The sequence below is a fragment of the Cervus canadensis genome, chromosome 23, assembly GCF_019320065.1.
Source record: "Cervus canadensis isolate Bull #8, Minnesota chromosome 23, ASM1932006v1, whole genome shotgun sequence".
Taxonomy (NCBI): domain Eukaryota; kingdom Metazoa; phylum Chordata; class Mammalia; order Artiodactyla; family Cervidae; genus Cervus; species Cervus canadensis.
Window position 1 is genome coordinate 41,162,516 of NC_057408.1, and position 15,339 is coordinate 41,177,854.

A 15,339-nucleotide genomic window follows, 5' to 3' on the forward strand; every position below is an offset into this window, starting at 1 on the left:
CCTTTTATGTATATACTGTCTACTTTCTAGATTCAATCTGATACAGCCCAAAACTACACTATTTACTATTCCATAAGTGGGCCTGGAGTTGACAAAGAACCTCGCAATTTATTTTATGTAGAGAGAGATACTGGAAACCTGTTTTGTACTCGTTCTATAGATCGTGAAACGTATCCATCGTTTGAGGTAAAGTCTAATGTTTACATATTGTATTAGTAAAATTAAGCTTGGCTATTTCGCTTCTCTTCCTCAATTCAATTACTCTTTCTGTTTCCTGAGTTTTTCATCTGTGCTCTGATAGTGTTGTACAGAGCTGATAGTTGCCTGGAAGCAAAAAGAATTTTATAAAATAAATAGCCTTCAATTTTATTAGATTGTTCTGGGAATTACAGTTTTACTATTTCTATTTTCAAAAGAAAAAGAGTACCACTTTTAAGGTAATTATTTATTTGGTGGAAAAGATCTGTGAACCTCTTTATTGTACTGAGAGTGATGCCGTAGGAGATAAGTCAAGTTCAGAAGTTAAGCCTCAGAGCCTTTGCAATGAGAGAAAATTAATTTGTGAGCAAGTAAGGAGGAGATAAAATGGAATTTAAATTCATATTGTATAATCAAAAGAATAAATTGCATTCTAGACACAATTTATGGCCATTCACTTGGTCCATTTCTGACTCCGTTTTAAATTAAAAAATTCTTATGAAGACAGTTATCTAAATATAGCCATCAATATGACTAAAATTCTAATTAGAAAATAAAATAATATCTCAGTTGACTGCACCTGGGGAGTTTGGAATCCTAAGAATTCAGTTATAAAAGATCCAGAAAATTGTATTTAAAACACTTGCACTTGAAACTTGCAAGCAAAACAAAATAGTTCTCAGGACCCTTTCAAGAAAATAATAATAAAAACTGTTACATTCATGAACAACAATACAGCAATGATGAGGAAACCAAATTTGTCTATGTTATTATATTAGATATAATATAAAATGCCATAGTACACAATGAAATTAGCCATCTCTTGTGGCATTAAGATTATGCTCACATTCAAAAGTAGTATCAAATGGTAAAACCCAAACTGTGATGCTCAACAGTCTCCAGTTGAAAGGCAAAGCATAAGCAAGTTTGAACCATATTTTATTTTCGCTTTTTTTTTTCAATGTTACTCTCTTCACAGCTAGTTGCCTTTGCAACAACTCCGGATGGATATACTCCAGAATATCCATTGACCCTGGTCATCAGAATTGAGGATGAAAATGATAACTACCCAATTTTTACAGAAACAAGTTACGTTTTTAAAGTTTTTGAAAACTGCAAAATTGGTGAGTCGCCACCTGGGCAATGTACGGCAGCATAGTGTTGCAGTTCACTAGTTGACTTTCATCCTGGCCACTGGGAGGTAGCACAGTCTGCTGCCGAGAGCAAGGGACTTGCCAGACAGCTGGCTGAGGGAGGCATTTTACTCTGCCTTTTGCTAGCTGTGTGCTGTGACCTTGGGCAAGTTTCCTAATCTTGGCAAACTTGGTTTCTCCATCTGTAACATGAGATGCTAACATACAAGGTTAAATGAAGCGCAGTATGCCTTGAATGCCAAGCATAGTGCCTGAAAAATAGGAGTTACTCAATGTTATTTTGCCTTTCTGTGTGAGATAAAAGAAATACTTTTAAGAGACCATGTTTTCTAAATATTCCAAGAATATGTTTAGAATATTCTTTTCGGAAAAGAAGTTCTTGAGCAGTGGAAGTCTTAGCCTTGAAGAGATCTGCTGATGTTCTGTAGTGATTAAAGGATAGACTGTATTCTGGACATCATTGGGCTTCTCAGGTGACCCTAGTGGTAAAGAACCTGCCTACCAAGGCAGGAGATGTAAGATATGTGGGTTCAATCCCTGAATCAGGAAGATCCCCTGGAGAAGGGCATGTCAACCCACTCCAGTATTCTTGCCTAGAGAATCCCGTGGACAGAGGAGCCTGGTGGGCTACAGCCCATAGGGTCGCAAAGAGTTGTACACGACTGATGTGACTTAGCACGCACACACACATGCATTCTGGGCATTGTTATAAAGGTCTTAGAGAATAATTTATTTTCTCAATCTCTTGAAAAATGGACCATTTCAACTAGGAGTTAGAATTAGATTTTTAGTTATCCTCTAGAAAGATCTAAGTAAGCTAAGAATTTTCAGAGCAAACTGACCCATATGATCAATTTAAGTGCAGGCTTATAAATAGAAAAATCTTAAAGAATAATTGGAATTCTTTAGTTAAGAAATACAAAGGCCATGGGGGGATATTATCAACATTTATAAAATTATACAATAAACATAGTAAATATGGATATGGTCACCAAATTTCAAAATTTTGGAATATTGGGATATTTGAAAGGAAGTGATACTTTATATGGGATCCTGAAAATGTACAAACGTTTTATTCCTGTTATTCGTCGTGCAAAACTTTTTTGTGATAGATAGAGAGGAGTCAAAGGGAAAGTTGGAACTGTAAAGGTTTTGGAAATTAAAGAGGATTTTTGTGTATGTAGGTACTACCGTGGGACAGGTTTGTGCAACAGACAAAGATGAGCCTGACACCCTGCACACGCGTCTAAGGTACTCCATCATCGAGCAGTTTCCAGCATCACCCACCCTCTTTTCTATGCATCCAACCACAGGCGTGATCACCACATCGTCATCTCAGCTAGACAGAGAGGTAACAAATGCTAACAAATAAAACCTGATTTGTTGTTGTTCAGTCACTTAGCCGTGTCTGACTCTTTGCGATCCCATGGACTGCAGCATGCCAATGCCAGGCTTCCCTGTTCATCACCTCCTGGAGCTTGCTCAGACTCATGTCCATTGAGTCAGTGATGCCATCCAACCGTCTCATCCTCTGTCGACCCCTTCTCCTCCTGCCCTCAATCTTTCTCAGCATCAGGGTCTTTTCTAATGAGTCGGCTCTTTTGGTAGTACCTATGTTTCTCTGTATGTTATCTGCAGATAAGCTTTTGAAAAGCATATTGTGAATCTAACAAAAATTATTTTAGGTAGGTTGGTGGAGGTCGTTAACCTTGCAGCATGCTGATTTTGAACTGCTAATTCATTCTCTCCTGGATTATATGATTTATAAAATCAAATTTCCTAATATAAACATATTTATAATTGGAAAAAAACAAGAAATGTAATTGTAAAGTAAAACTTGGAATTTGTGGAATTTTCTTATCTACATATAACAGTGCTTCTCTTTCTATCTGTGTAACTTCATTAACAATCTCATCTACATTTTCCCCTTACATAGATTAAATGAAAGTTTTTCTCTTGCTGATCTCTGATTCAATATTTTCAGTTGACTGACAGGAATCCTTATTTGAACATTTCACAGCTACCTAAGATGCAGTGCATCTAGAATTCTTCTTTCCTTCTGAACATGTTCTCTTTCCCATGCTTTTAGTTAAAATGATATTAGAGTATTCTTTTCCTTTAATGATTTTTCTATTTTCACCTTGGCTTTATGTTCTCAAGTGGAGAAGGAAATGGCAACCCACTCCAGTACTCTTGCCTGGAAAATCCTATGAACGGAGAAGGGTGTAGGCTACACTCCATGGGGTTGCAGAGTCGGACACGACTTCACTTTCTTTTCACTTTTTGTTCTCAAAATTGTATTTGATGTGTCCTCTTGCAAGTCAAATTACTTTCCAAAGCAAGTTGATATTAACTCCACAATGATCTTACATTCATATCTATCCATTGTCCCTGCAGCTATCCTAGTTTAGTAATTATTCATTTTGTTATTCAACTGTTACTCAACAGTTAGCATTTATTTATCTGAATTCTTATAGTAGCTTATCTGACCTACTTCCTACTTTTATAATCTTTAATTTTAAAATATAGTAATATGTATTTGTCAGGTTTTCCCTTTGATTCCTAAAACTCATATTAATTCATTTCCTCTCCCATGGATTAGGGAAGTGGTCTGCAAGTCTTCTGGTCTCAGGAGCCCTTTATAGTCTTAGATTTTATTGAAAATTCCAGGCTTTTGTTTATGTGGGTTATATTTATCACTGTTTAATCCAAAAATGTTTAAAACTGATAGAAGTTAAAAAATATATATTTACTTAACCATTTAAGGTATTATATGTTAATATAAACAATATTTTTATAAAAATAACCACAGTTCCAAAACAAACAATTTAATGAGGATTAGCATTATTATACATTTTCCAAATCTGATTAATACCTGACTTAATGTAAGAGTGATTAGATTTCATATCTCCTGTGTTCAGTCTGTTACATAGTTTTAGTCAAGGTATATAAAGAAAATCCAAGATGACCTGAAGTTAGAATAGAGAGGAGTATTTTAATAGTAATTCCAGATATTGTGGATAGTCTTCTTTGATATACTACACCAAAGCTTGACAGGTGGTAGTTTGATAAAAGCGTTTTGCAGTGTGCACTCTTAAGAAGCCTTGTCTGTGAACTTTCATACTTTGTCATATCAAAATCCATTGTCTTGTACTATAAGCGACTAGTTTATTTACCATGTGTGGTTTTGTAACATCATGCATTAGTCATATGGGAAATACTGGTTCACTGAGTTATGCAGATCCCCCAAATATTGACACATTTAATTAAAGAATATTAAAACAATCCCCTACTCATCTCCATTAATACCACAATAGTTCATAAAAGTTTTCTAGAATCCTTATTTTTGCTTGAAAGCTCCAATCGATCATTTGCATCAGGTAGCCTTTTCTTTAAGTGACAGATTTGCCTTATGTATGCCAAAATGTCTTCCAAATACCAAACTGAATAACCTTAGGTGTCTTTTATGTAAAAACAGTTTAGCTTCTAAATCAAACAATCCTGAAAGTACTTTTGGTTGGAAGAACATCATATTGTATTATGCAGAAGGGCTTTATACATACCTCCCATTTCTTCACGTGGACTGAAGGTTGAGATTTAATAACAGTGGTTAAAATTAATCATTTTTACTGCATTTACAAGGATATTCCTAAATAAAATTTCTATTTTTAAATTCAATTTTGTTACTTATAATTTATATATTCTTAAAATAAGTCCGTGCCAGTGAAGGGCTTCCTGGGTGGCTCGGGTGAAGAATCCACCTGTAATGCAGAGTGCGTTCAATCCCTGGGTCAGGAAGATTGCCTGGAGTAGGAACTGGCAACCCACTCCAGAGTTCTTGCCAGGAGAATCCCATGGACAGAGGAGCCTGGTGGGCTATGGTCCCTAGGGTCACAAAGAGTCAGACACGACTGAAGCGACTGAGCAAGCGTGCATGCAAGACATGCCAGTAAAGAATGGGGTATCATTTGCTAAATGAATGGATTGCTGTCACAGGTCTACAGATTATAGAGATTCTTCATGGAATTTGTATGCTCAGGAAGAGCAGGTTATAAACCAAGTTTTCTTTTATCGAGTCTTAAATAGATTCTTCTGATAAAACACTTGAGAACATTTGACTAATGAAGGAGTCTTGGAGTTCTTTTACCCAAGAAAGCTCTGCACTCACTTTCTGATCCCAGGTTTCTGATTTTTTTTCTGTTGGCCTTCCACGCTTTAATCTCTTTAAGCATCAGAATTTTTCTTCCATCTGAAGATAATCATAGGTTGATATTTAAGTCCCAACCTTTATTTCTGTCTTTGTGTTATCTGCTAATTGATCATTCCCAATAAGTCATAGTTTGCTACAAATATGCATATTTGTATGCAAAAATGCATATTTCCTCCTAGAAGTATACTAGTCTGAGCTTTTAAAATTTTTGAATAAAATAAGACCATTAATTGTTTCAGCTCTACATATGTGATTGATTATGAGAGAGGAGTAAATCAGGAAAAATCAGGAGTGTAAAAAGTATAGCCATTGAGAGAAATGAGTATTAATAGTTTTATTTTAGGTAATATTGAGTCCAGTGCATGAGGACTAGAAAGTTTAAGAAGTCTAAGGGGAGGAAAGGACTTCCCTGATAGCTCAGTTGGTAAAGAATCTGCCTGCAATGCAGGAGACCCCGGTTCAATTTGGTTTTTTAAGAGAAGGGCAACTATTCTAGGTGGAAGGCTAGGAAGTATTTTATATATTTTTTGTCTTATGATAAAAGGTCAATTACTTAGCAGAGGTGTTATTATCATCATTTTATAGAAGAGGAAAACTAAGGAAAAAGACTTTTCCAACTGCCCAAGATTACATTTGCTATTTTTGAAGTTGGGAATAGAACTCAAGCTTCCTAATGTTCAGTCTAGGTGGCGTTATTATTAGAGTTGCTGTTAATCCTTCCATATCTCAATACTTGTGACAGATCAGACTGTTATGAGGGGAAACACACTTTCTTAAACTAGTGATAAGTCTGCAATCTCTGAAGAATAGAAAATCCTTAAAAAACAGACACTATTTTCCATGAAGAGAAAAAAAAAGTTTACAAAGCTCCAGAACTTTCTTCTCATACTAATTTAATCTTTTAATGTCAAGTAAATGTTTAAAATCCACCACTTTTACAAGAGCATATGTTATTGCTTTATTATAACACTGGTATAGAGTCACTGTTAATGTATTTTTGAATGTAAGAATGTACTTTGAATAGGAGATAAAGATTTTGATTAATTACAAGGCAATTTTAAGTATGTTATGACAATATTTTTTCTTTCTGTTAAATAATACAAAAACCAAGTTGACTCTATGAGTAGCACTTTAAATTTGAGAAACTACTATATTTTCATAAATTAATTGAAAATTAGTACGAAGAAATTATTCCTCTGCCAGTATGTGATAATATAAAGTCTAATAGTGTACTTCTTAAATTTTCAATTCAAGGAAAATTATAGAATAAGTTATGATTTCATTTATAAAGTTGCTTTCACTCAGTAATTAAATTCTTACTTTCTTTTCAGCTAATTGATAAATACCAGCTGAAAATTAAAGTACAGGACATGGATGGTCAGTATTTTGGTTTGCAGACAACTGCAGCTTGCATCATTAATATTGAAGATGTGAATGACAACTTGCCAACATTCACCCGTTCTTCTGTAAGTGTGTGATTTTAATATAAGAAAATGTAAAAGGCAGAGTTAACTGCTAAATATGCACATCTCCCTTCATGCCCCATGATTTCAAGGGAAGTATTCCCAGCCATATGTTAGTAGTTTGGACTTGGGGTTTAAAATCATGTAAACATAGTTTTGGGCTTCCCTGATAGCTCAGTTGGTAAACAATCCACCTGCAATGCAGGAGACCCTGGTTTGATTCCTGGGTCAGGAAGATCCCCTGGAGAAGGGATGGGCTACCCACTCCAGTATTCTTGGGCTTTCCTTGTGGCTCAGCTGGTAAAGAATCTGCTTGCAATGTGGGAGGCCTGGGTTCGATCCGTGGGTTGGGAAGATCCCCTGGAGAAGGGATAAGGCTACCCACACCAAGTATTCTGGTCTGGAGAATTCCAGGCCAGGACTGTATATATAGTCCATGGGGTCGCAAAGAGTCGGACACGACTGAGCAACTTTCACTTTTACTTCTTAAACATAATTTTTGGAAATTAGAAGAACCAGGCTTACTTTACATGATGTTCTGCTTTTGTGAGAATTACTAATTAAAACTTCTTTTGTCATTTTTTGTTATTTTAGTATGTGGCATCCGTGGAAGAGAATAGAATTGATGTGGAAATCTTACGTGTTGCCGTTCAGGATAAGGATTTAATCAATACTGCTAATTGGAGGGCTAATTATACCATTTTAAAGGGTAATGAAGATGGAAATTTTAAAATTGTAACAGATTCCGAAACCAATGAAGGAGTTCTGTGTGTGGTTAAGGTAAGAATAAATCAGCAAATTAGTTATTGGCAGCTTATAATATGATAGATTAGTATACTAGAGCTTAATGAAAATAAAGGAATTCTAGTAAATATAGATCTAAAATAGACAGTTAAGTAAATGTAAATACTGTGTTCTTCATGTGTATAGTGGGATGATTGTACTCATTTTGGAGAACATTTTGTAAAGGTATGATAGTTTAGAATTATTATATATATGTATGTTCAATTAATATGATATAGTACCCACTTTGTAACGAATATCTCTGGGTTTTTTTCCTTTTTTTGTTTTAACCAGTATCTCTTAACAATTAAAAAGCTAGCACAGCTTTGGCACCTGTGGGACACTGCCAGGCTTTCCTAGTCCATTCTTTCTATCGCTGTGTCAAGGAGCTTCTCCTTCATTACTGAATTTCCCAAATAATGAGTTATTCTTGGTCAGACTCATAGGGAAGCTGTTTATAGATCTGTTCTTTTGAATACAGTGTACATTAGGTTCTTAACTTCCTGGTTCAGAACGGGAGTCCTCAATCATTCAAAGATGTAAATACTTCCAAAACCTCTTTCTAATAATCTCTAATTGTCTCAGGAGACATCACTGCTAATTCAGGTGGCAGAGTTAACCCATAAAGTCACCTGAGCTCTGGCTTTGGACAAAACCATAGAAGCCTATGGTTCTGCTGCCTCTTTTACTAGAACATAATTCTATCCTGGGTCTCTGTGGTTTCCCTTTTCTACATTCACAAAGAGAATGGATTAAAAATGATGATTGGTTTTTCTTACTGTGATGAAAATTAGCTGCAGTCTGTGGGTTAATATTTGCTTCAAACAGCAAAGGGATTGTCCCTTAAATCTTGTTTCTTTCTTCCTCCAACCCTGCCCTAATCCTTGGCATTATAGAAAGGAAATTTATCTCTGTGAGATCTTTGACATCACAGGGAGCCCAGCCTGGTATACTCTGTGATGACCTTGAGGGGTGGGGTGGAGGGAGGGAAGGGAGGCTCAAGAGAGAGGGGATGTATGTATAGTTATGACTGATTCGAGTTGCAGTGCAGAAACCAACACAACATTGTAAAGCAATTTTCCTCCAATTAAAAGACAGAGGAAAAAAAATTCTGTCTTCTGGGAAATGGTTTCACCCATTTTCAATACAGCTACGAATCAGGCAACATAAAATTAACACCTTCCATTAAACTTGGTACTACCCACTTTTTCAAGAGTAATTGGGATAAAAAAAGGTAGAAAAGGAAAGTGCAAAGCCCATAATCTTTCTATTTTCTTGTCTCTTACCTTAAAAACATCTTATAAAATTTGACCCACCTTTTCTACCCTAAACGAGGTACAAATATTTGTATTTATCTCAGGAGGATAGGATAGGATAGGATAGGAGGATGCCCAAATTGATGGAATAGTAAGTTACTGTTGATTAGAGCGTGAAGTCCCAAAAGTAATATTTCAAATAATAATAGTTCATTAAATACTATCTGAAATTGCTGTTAGAACCTGTGATGTTGTGTTAAATTTGCAATTGAAGGATTCTTTTCTGTTTTTTTTGCTGGTTCTACCCAAATACTGAATCAGCACATCTGTGGGTATATGTTTAGTATTTTCATGACTCTTCCTGAGGCAGCACTTAGTACGTATTTCTGAAGCTAACTAGTTACACACTAGTTCACATGGCCAAATACTGCCTCTTGATCTGATTTTCAACCTGCTTGCTTTTGTAGCCACTGAATTATGAAGAAAAACAGCAGGTGACCCTGCAAATTGGTGTAGTTAATGAAGCTCCATATACTGGTAGTTCAAGATCAACCATGAACACAGCAACAATCACTGTTAATGTGCTAAATCAGGATGAGGGCCCTGAGTGTGACCCTCAGGTACAAACTGTTCGAATGAAAGAAAATGTACCAGTGGGAACAAAGAACATTGGCTATAAAGCATATGACCCGGAAACAAGAAGTAGCAGTGGCATAAGGTACTTGTAATTCTATTTTAGTGAATGTCAAGTTGACCATGTTTTTTTTCCTTAGAAAAGGAAAAAAAAGTTTCTGTGTACATTGGGCTTCCCAGGTGGCTCAGCTGGTAAAGAATCCACCTGCAATGTGGAAGACCTGGATTTGATCCCTGGGTTGGAAGATCCCCTGGAGAAGGGAAAGGCTACCCACTCCAGTATTCTGGCCTGGAGAAGTCCATGGACTGTATAGTCCATGGGGTCGCAAAGAGTCAGACACGCCTGAAATGACTTTCACTTTTTAAAATGTGTAATTTATTTTGATATTAGGATTGTTATTTGACTTATGATCTGTTTTGTTATTTTAACTCATCATTTTTCACAGATATATGAAGTCAAGTGATCCAGAAGGGTGGGTCGATGTGGATGAAAACTCAGGAGTAATCACCATTTTGAAAAGACTCGATAGAGAAGCCAGAAGTGGTGTATATAATATTTCAATCATTGCCTCAGACAAAGGTAAGGACTTTGTGTTTAAGCCAGCTATGTAGACTCTCAATCATGTACATCCTCCATTTTTAAATTAACAATGTATATTCAGAGTTTTTTCCTCCCCAGATGACAAGTATTGAGGAGTTTGTTATTATTTATTAACTCAAGTTTGCTTTCCAGTAGCACCCTCAATTTTGTATGTAAGTATAAAATAATTTAGTCATGGAAAATATACGACTGTAATTTATTAAAATTAAATAATCATTCATTTTAGTTGAGAAAATTAGTAAAATCAGCTTCAATTTATTTATTCATATCTCTTAAAAAATACTTCAGTAGGAAAATTCATTAGAGAGATAATATACTTAATTTCCTCATAGACAGTCCTAAGAGGGCTTCCCCGGTGGTGCTAGTATTAGAGAACCCGCCTGCCAATGACAGAGACATAAGAGATTCTGGTTCAGTCCTCGGGTCGGGAAGATCCCCTTGAGGAGGACATGGTAACCCTCTCCAGTATCTTGCCTGGAGAATCCCATGGACAGAGGGGCCTGGCAGGCTATAGTCCATGGTGTGCAAAGAGTCAGACATAACTGAAGCTACTTAGCACACACAATCCTAAAAACGTTGTATCTTTCTACAGGAAACTAACAATATACTTGGGGGTTAGTATACTGATACCATAAAATTAGAAAAACAAATACTGTGAATCCACAAAATCATGTAAAATGTAAAATCATTTTCTATGAGCCCTGTAAAGTTGGAATGTGAGCACAATGATCAGGAATGGGATCCTCTTAGTACATAAAATATAATTTTTACCATAACATACATTTGAACTTTGTATCTCTGTAAAATAAATGTTAATTACAGTAAACATAAATTATTATACTGTAGCTTGCAAAATAAGATTTTAGAAGTGACTTTGGAGGATGTTTTAGGTACTTCAGCTTTTTCTAAATTAATGAGAAATGGCTCATATCCATTGATTGATTTGGTAAAGTTGAAATCATTGTTAATTTAACTTCATCCAATTAAAGACTATCCTTAAAGACCTCAGCTTCCTTTGTCCCTTTGTCAAGACATGTTTTTTGGTCAAAGACAAGTGAAAAGAGAAATAATATGAATATCAAGTCCATTATTTTTACATTTTATATTGCAGTTGGCAAATGGTTTGTTCATTGACGAGATAAAAATTAGTCTGGAATGAGAGATTTTGGATATGATTTTTATTCCACATTTTCCTCTGTTGCAGAGGAGATAAAAATAAGCGAGAGAGCAAATGTTTCATGGCGTTCAGATGAGAGGCACTGTATCATCTTTGTGGTCGAAAATAAATGTGTAATGGGGCCTTTTCCATTCATTTCTTTTGAAGCTGGTCGGGGATAAGTAACTCGACATATTTTTTTTTTTTATATGAACTGAGATTGTACTAAAGTATGTTTTTTATTTGTTTTTGTTCTTTACCTTTTTAAAAGATCTATATCAACTCCTTCCCTTTGGACCTTCCCCACCCCACCTGCTTCCATATGAGAAATGCTGTCTTCTGTGAGCACTGACCTCTGGGCTTATGCTAAATTCCTCTCTCCGGCTTCCCTACATACAGCACTTGCTTCCTCTTTTAAAAATCCTCCCTCAAGTCTTCAATGTCTCAGCTTTACCACACATTCCTCTCATATCTCTGTACTTTCTGGTTTTACTGCCTTCCCATCTCCTAAACATAGGTCTTTTTTAAGCTTTGAGTTCAATTTCCCTTCTTGATCTAACCTCAGCTGGCAGTTTCACCCAGGTGTCTCCTCTGTGTAGTTGGGAGGAGGAGGAGTGTGCTTTCAGATTTGTAAAAACATTTAGCAGGAGAGTGTCATGCACATAAATTGTGGACCACTTTCCAGGACAATTTTGAAATTGGTATTTACCCGTATAGAATTGGGAACTAGGACTTCCCAAGTGGCGCTAGTGGTAAAGAACCTGCCTGCCAATGCAGGAGACATAAGAGATGCGGGTTTGATCCCTGGGTTGGGAAAATCCCCTGGAGAAGGGCATGGCAATCCACTCCAGCATTCTTGCCTGGAGAATCACAGGGACAGAGGAGCTACAGTCCATAGGGTTTCAAAGCGTTGGACACAACTTAAGTGACTTAGCATGTACACACGCATATAGAATTATATTAATATTAGAAGGTGAGCATTGCATGCATATAATCCAGTAAATAAAAGAATATGATTTATTACTAACACATGAAGAACAGAGCTGTGAAATACCAAGTTAGATGTCTAAAATCTTTGGTTGAAATATTCTATACCAATGCTGATCACAGTGTGCAAAAAAAAGTTTATTGAACAGCTCTACACATTTCATGAAAGGGAAACTCAAGCATTTATTACAGTGGTAGAACAGCAAACACTGTAGAGGTCAATTTTTAAAGCCATTACAATTAATCAGATTCAGTCAGTAAAACATGTACTTTCAACTCTGTTTGGGCCCAAATCGAAAGAAATATTCAAGACATCCTGTAATCCTTATTTTCAGAGAGAGCAAGAAAACACTATGTAGCTTGAGAACCAGAAAAATCTGAAGGAAGAGAATATTCTGTCCTAATAGAAAAGTTTGTCAGGCAGGTAAAATACATGTTTGCATATATTCCTGCTACCTTTCTGTCTTTTTTTTTTTTTAAGTTGTCCAAAGTGAGAGATAGTTTCCTTGTTTCTTGTATCTCATTTCTTCTCTTCTAGTTATCTTTTCTTCTTGCTGAACTACATGCTTTACTAGTTCTTTCAGTGGTGCGATGTGGGTGATAAACCCTGTCAGTTTTATTGTTCTGAAAAATATTTCAATATGGTCCTTATGTTTGATTTTGTCATTTGACTTAGTTTAAAATTTTGAGTTAACTCTCTTTCCCTCATTACCCTGCAAGTGGTACTCCATCATCCTTTGGCATTTCTCGCTTATTTTGCTGTCTATTTATTGTCTTTTTGTAGGTAATACATCCAGATAACTTTTGTAGTTCCCTAGGTTGTATTCAATATATAGTTTTAATTCAGTGTTTATGCTGAGAATTTAGCTTTATTCACCCAGCACTGCAGTCAGATCAGAACATTAAAAAAAAAAAAAAAAATCCATGTTTTTCTTTAATTCTGGGATATTCTCAGCCAGTATTTCTTTAAGTATTGCTTCCCTCCCATTCTATTTATCCTTTTCTTCTAGAATCCCTATTAGATGATTATTAGATTATTTCTACTGGCATTTCAACTGTCATTTGCATTCTTATTTAAACAGTTAACTTTATGTTTTTGAAGATAGTAAATATTCATGATTTGAAGCTATCTTGCATAGAGTGAGTTAATCTTCTGATGAGTGATTTTGTTGGCTTTCCTTTAAGCATTAACCTTGCTCATTCTGGAATTTTAATTTGCAGGATATTAAATAGGAGGTATTAATTTGCCTTCAACTTCAGACTTTTCCTCTCTTCCACTTTACCCCTGAGCAATTTTGTAGTTGCTTCCACCATGTCCTTTTCTGTGGCCCCCAGTTCAGAACCGGTTTCTTAACTTGATGGGCTGTGGCTCCTGGCCCATGATGACCCTTGAAATTCAACTGGTCCTGTTGTTGGGTTGAGGTAGTGGCTGCAGGGCTCTGCCTGTTCTCCCAGCTCTCCTTAGGAGAGCAGCTTCGTATAAGACATAGCCCCGGGTCGCAGATGGCACAAGTTTTTTCATCCTTTTTTCCACCTCTCATAACCATGGCCTCCTTATTAATAAGCAGAAATAAAAGATATTTTAGACACACAAGTCCTGGATTTATGTTTACTTTTAGGCTTCACAACTGTGTTACTCATTTGTAGCCAGGACCTGCCCACTTCATCTTCAAATCTCCCAAATTTTCCACTGCAGTGCTCTGTACAAAGTAATTACTCAGTAAATTTATTGTCTGGGTTGATAGATGAATTCCTTAGGCTACCTCAGAGTGATTATTCAGGTTTGCAAGTGATTTTCCACTTCTGGGGTCTTTTGTGTGTTAAACGTTTCTGTGTACTAATTTTGTTCTAATCTTCCAAATGCATATCTTATGCCTTTTATCTTTTATTTTTCCTGCCCCCAAACCTTAAGTGCTTTCCACATGCCTTCCCTTTCATTATGTCCAGAACATTGGTCTGTGTATGTGTTTTCCCACCTCATTAAATCTCCTTGTGTTTTGACTATACCAGAAATGCCCTTTTTGGTCCTCCCTTCCTCTTTTTAAAAATCTGTCAAAACTCACCTCTACAACAATTCCATGTCTATGGCAGCTTTTTAGTGAATGGATGACAAATCTAAAGAGCAGTTATTTTCTGTACAACATATTTGAAATGGATTTTGTCTTTCTTTTTTTTTTTGTTTTTTGTTTTTTTTGCCTTTCTTTTAATGTACCTTAATGATATAACCTAGGACTGTGCTTGTTCCTGTCATTTCTATTGTACAAGTGCCTAATAATGTGTAATTTTCAATGTGTAATTGCCTAATAGAAACTCAAAAATCAAGAAATTATATTTTCATATCCAATTTTCTAGATGGGAGAACATGTAATGGAGTACTGGGGATTATTCTTGAGGATGTGAATGATAACGGCCCAGTCATACCTCAGCGGACGGTGATAATCTGTAAACCTGTCATGTCGTCGGCCGAGATTGTTGCTACAGATCCAGATGAACCCATACACGGCCCACCCTTTGACTTCAGTTTGGAAGGTGCTTCTGATTCAGAGGTACTTAGAATGTGGAGACTGACGAAGGTTAACGGTATGTATTTCTAAATGTTACTCTGTCGTTTTCAGCATCAAAATGTCTAAAATATAGAAGAATAATTCACTGTGTGGTAACCACCACCAACAAATGAGGGCGAGTTTCGCAGCGTTGGTGCCGTGGGAAGAGTCTGTTTCTGGTCAGTCCTGTGCCGAGATTCCCTACGGTTTGTGTGAATTCTCATTCCCGTGCTACACGCTATCCCTCCCATCCCGACCCCACCAGACTAGGTCTGCTAGAACCACTGCCAGGCTTGTGTGCCTCCCACCCACACAGATTTTTCACACGACGGTGGTTTCCTTGGTCAGAAGGGAA

At 36.3% G+C, this 15,339-nt stretch overlaps 2 protein-coding genes across 5 annotated transcripts in view; both read left to right on the forward strand.

Annotated features, from left to right (window-relative positions):
• DSC1 (desmocollin 1) overlaps positions 1-15,339 on the forward strand; it is a 154,493-nt gene that overhangs the window by 65,453 nt on the left and 73,701 nt on the right. The window lies entirely within an intron of this gene.
• The window catches only part of DSC2 (desmocollin 2), a 36,771-nt gene that overhangs the window by 13,360 nt on the left and 8,072 nt on the right, over positions 1-15,339 (forward strand). For all 3 annotated transcript variants that reach the window (XM_043443826.1, XM_043443825.1, XM_043443824.1), the window contains exons 5-12: positions 31-186; positions 1,178-1,322; positions 2,537-2,703; positions 6,894-7,028; positions 7,620-7,805; positions 9,532-9,782; positions 10,144-10,277; positions 14,794-15,021. In XM_043443826.1, the coding sequence (XP_043299761.1) occupies positions 31-186; positions 1,178-1,322; positions 2,537-2,703; positions 6,894-7,028; positions 7,620-7,805; positions 9,532-9,782; positions 10,144-10,277; positions 14,794-15,021 (1,402 nt within the window). The remainder of the gene's footprint in view (positions 1-30; positions 187-1,177; positions 1,323-2,536; positions 2,704-6,893; positions 7,029-7,619; positions 7,806-9,531; positions 9,783-10,143; positions 10,278-14,793; positions 15,022-15,339) is intronic.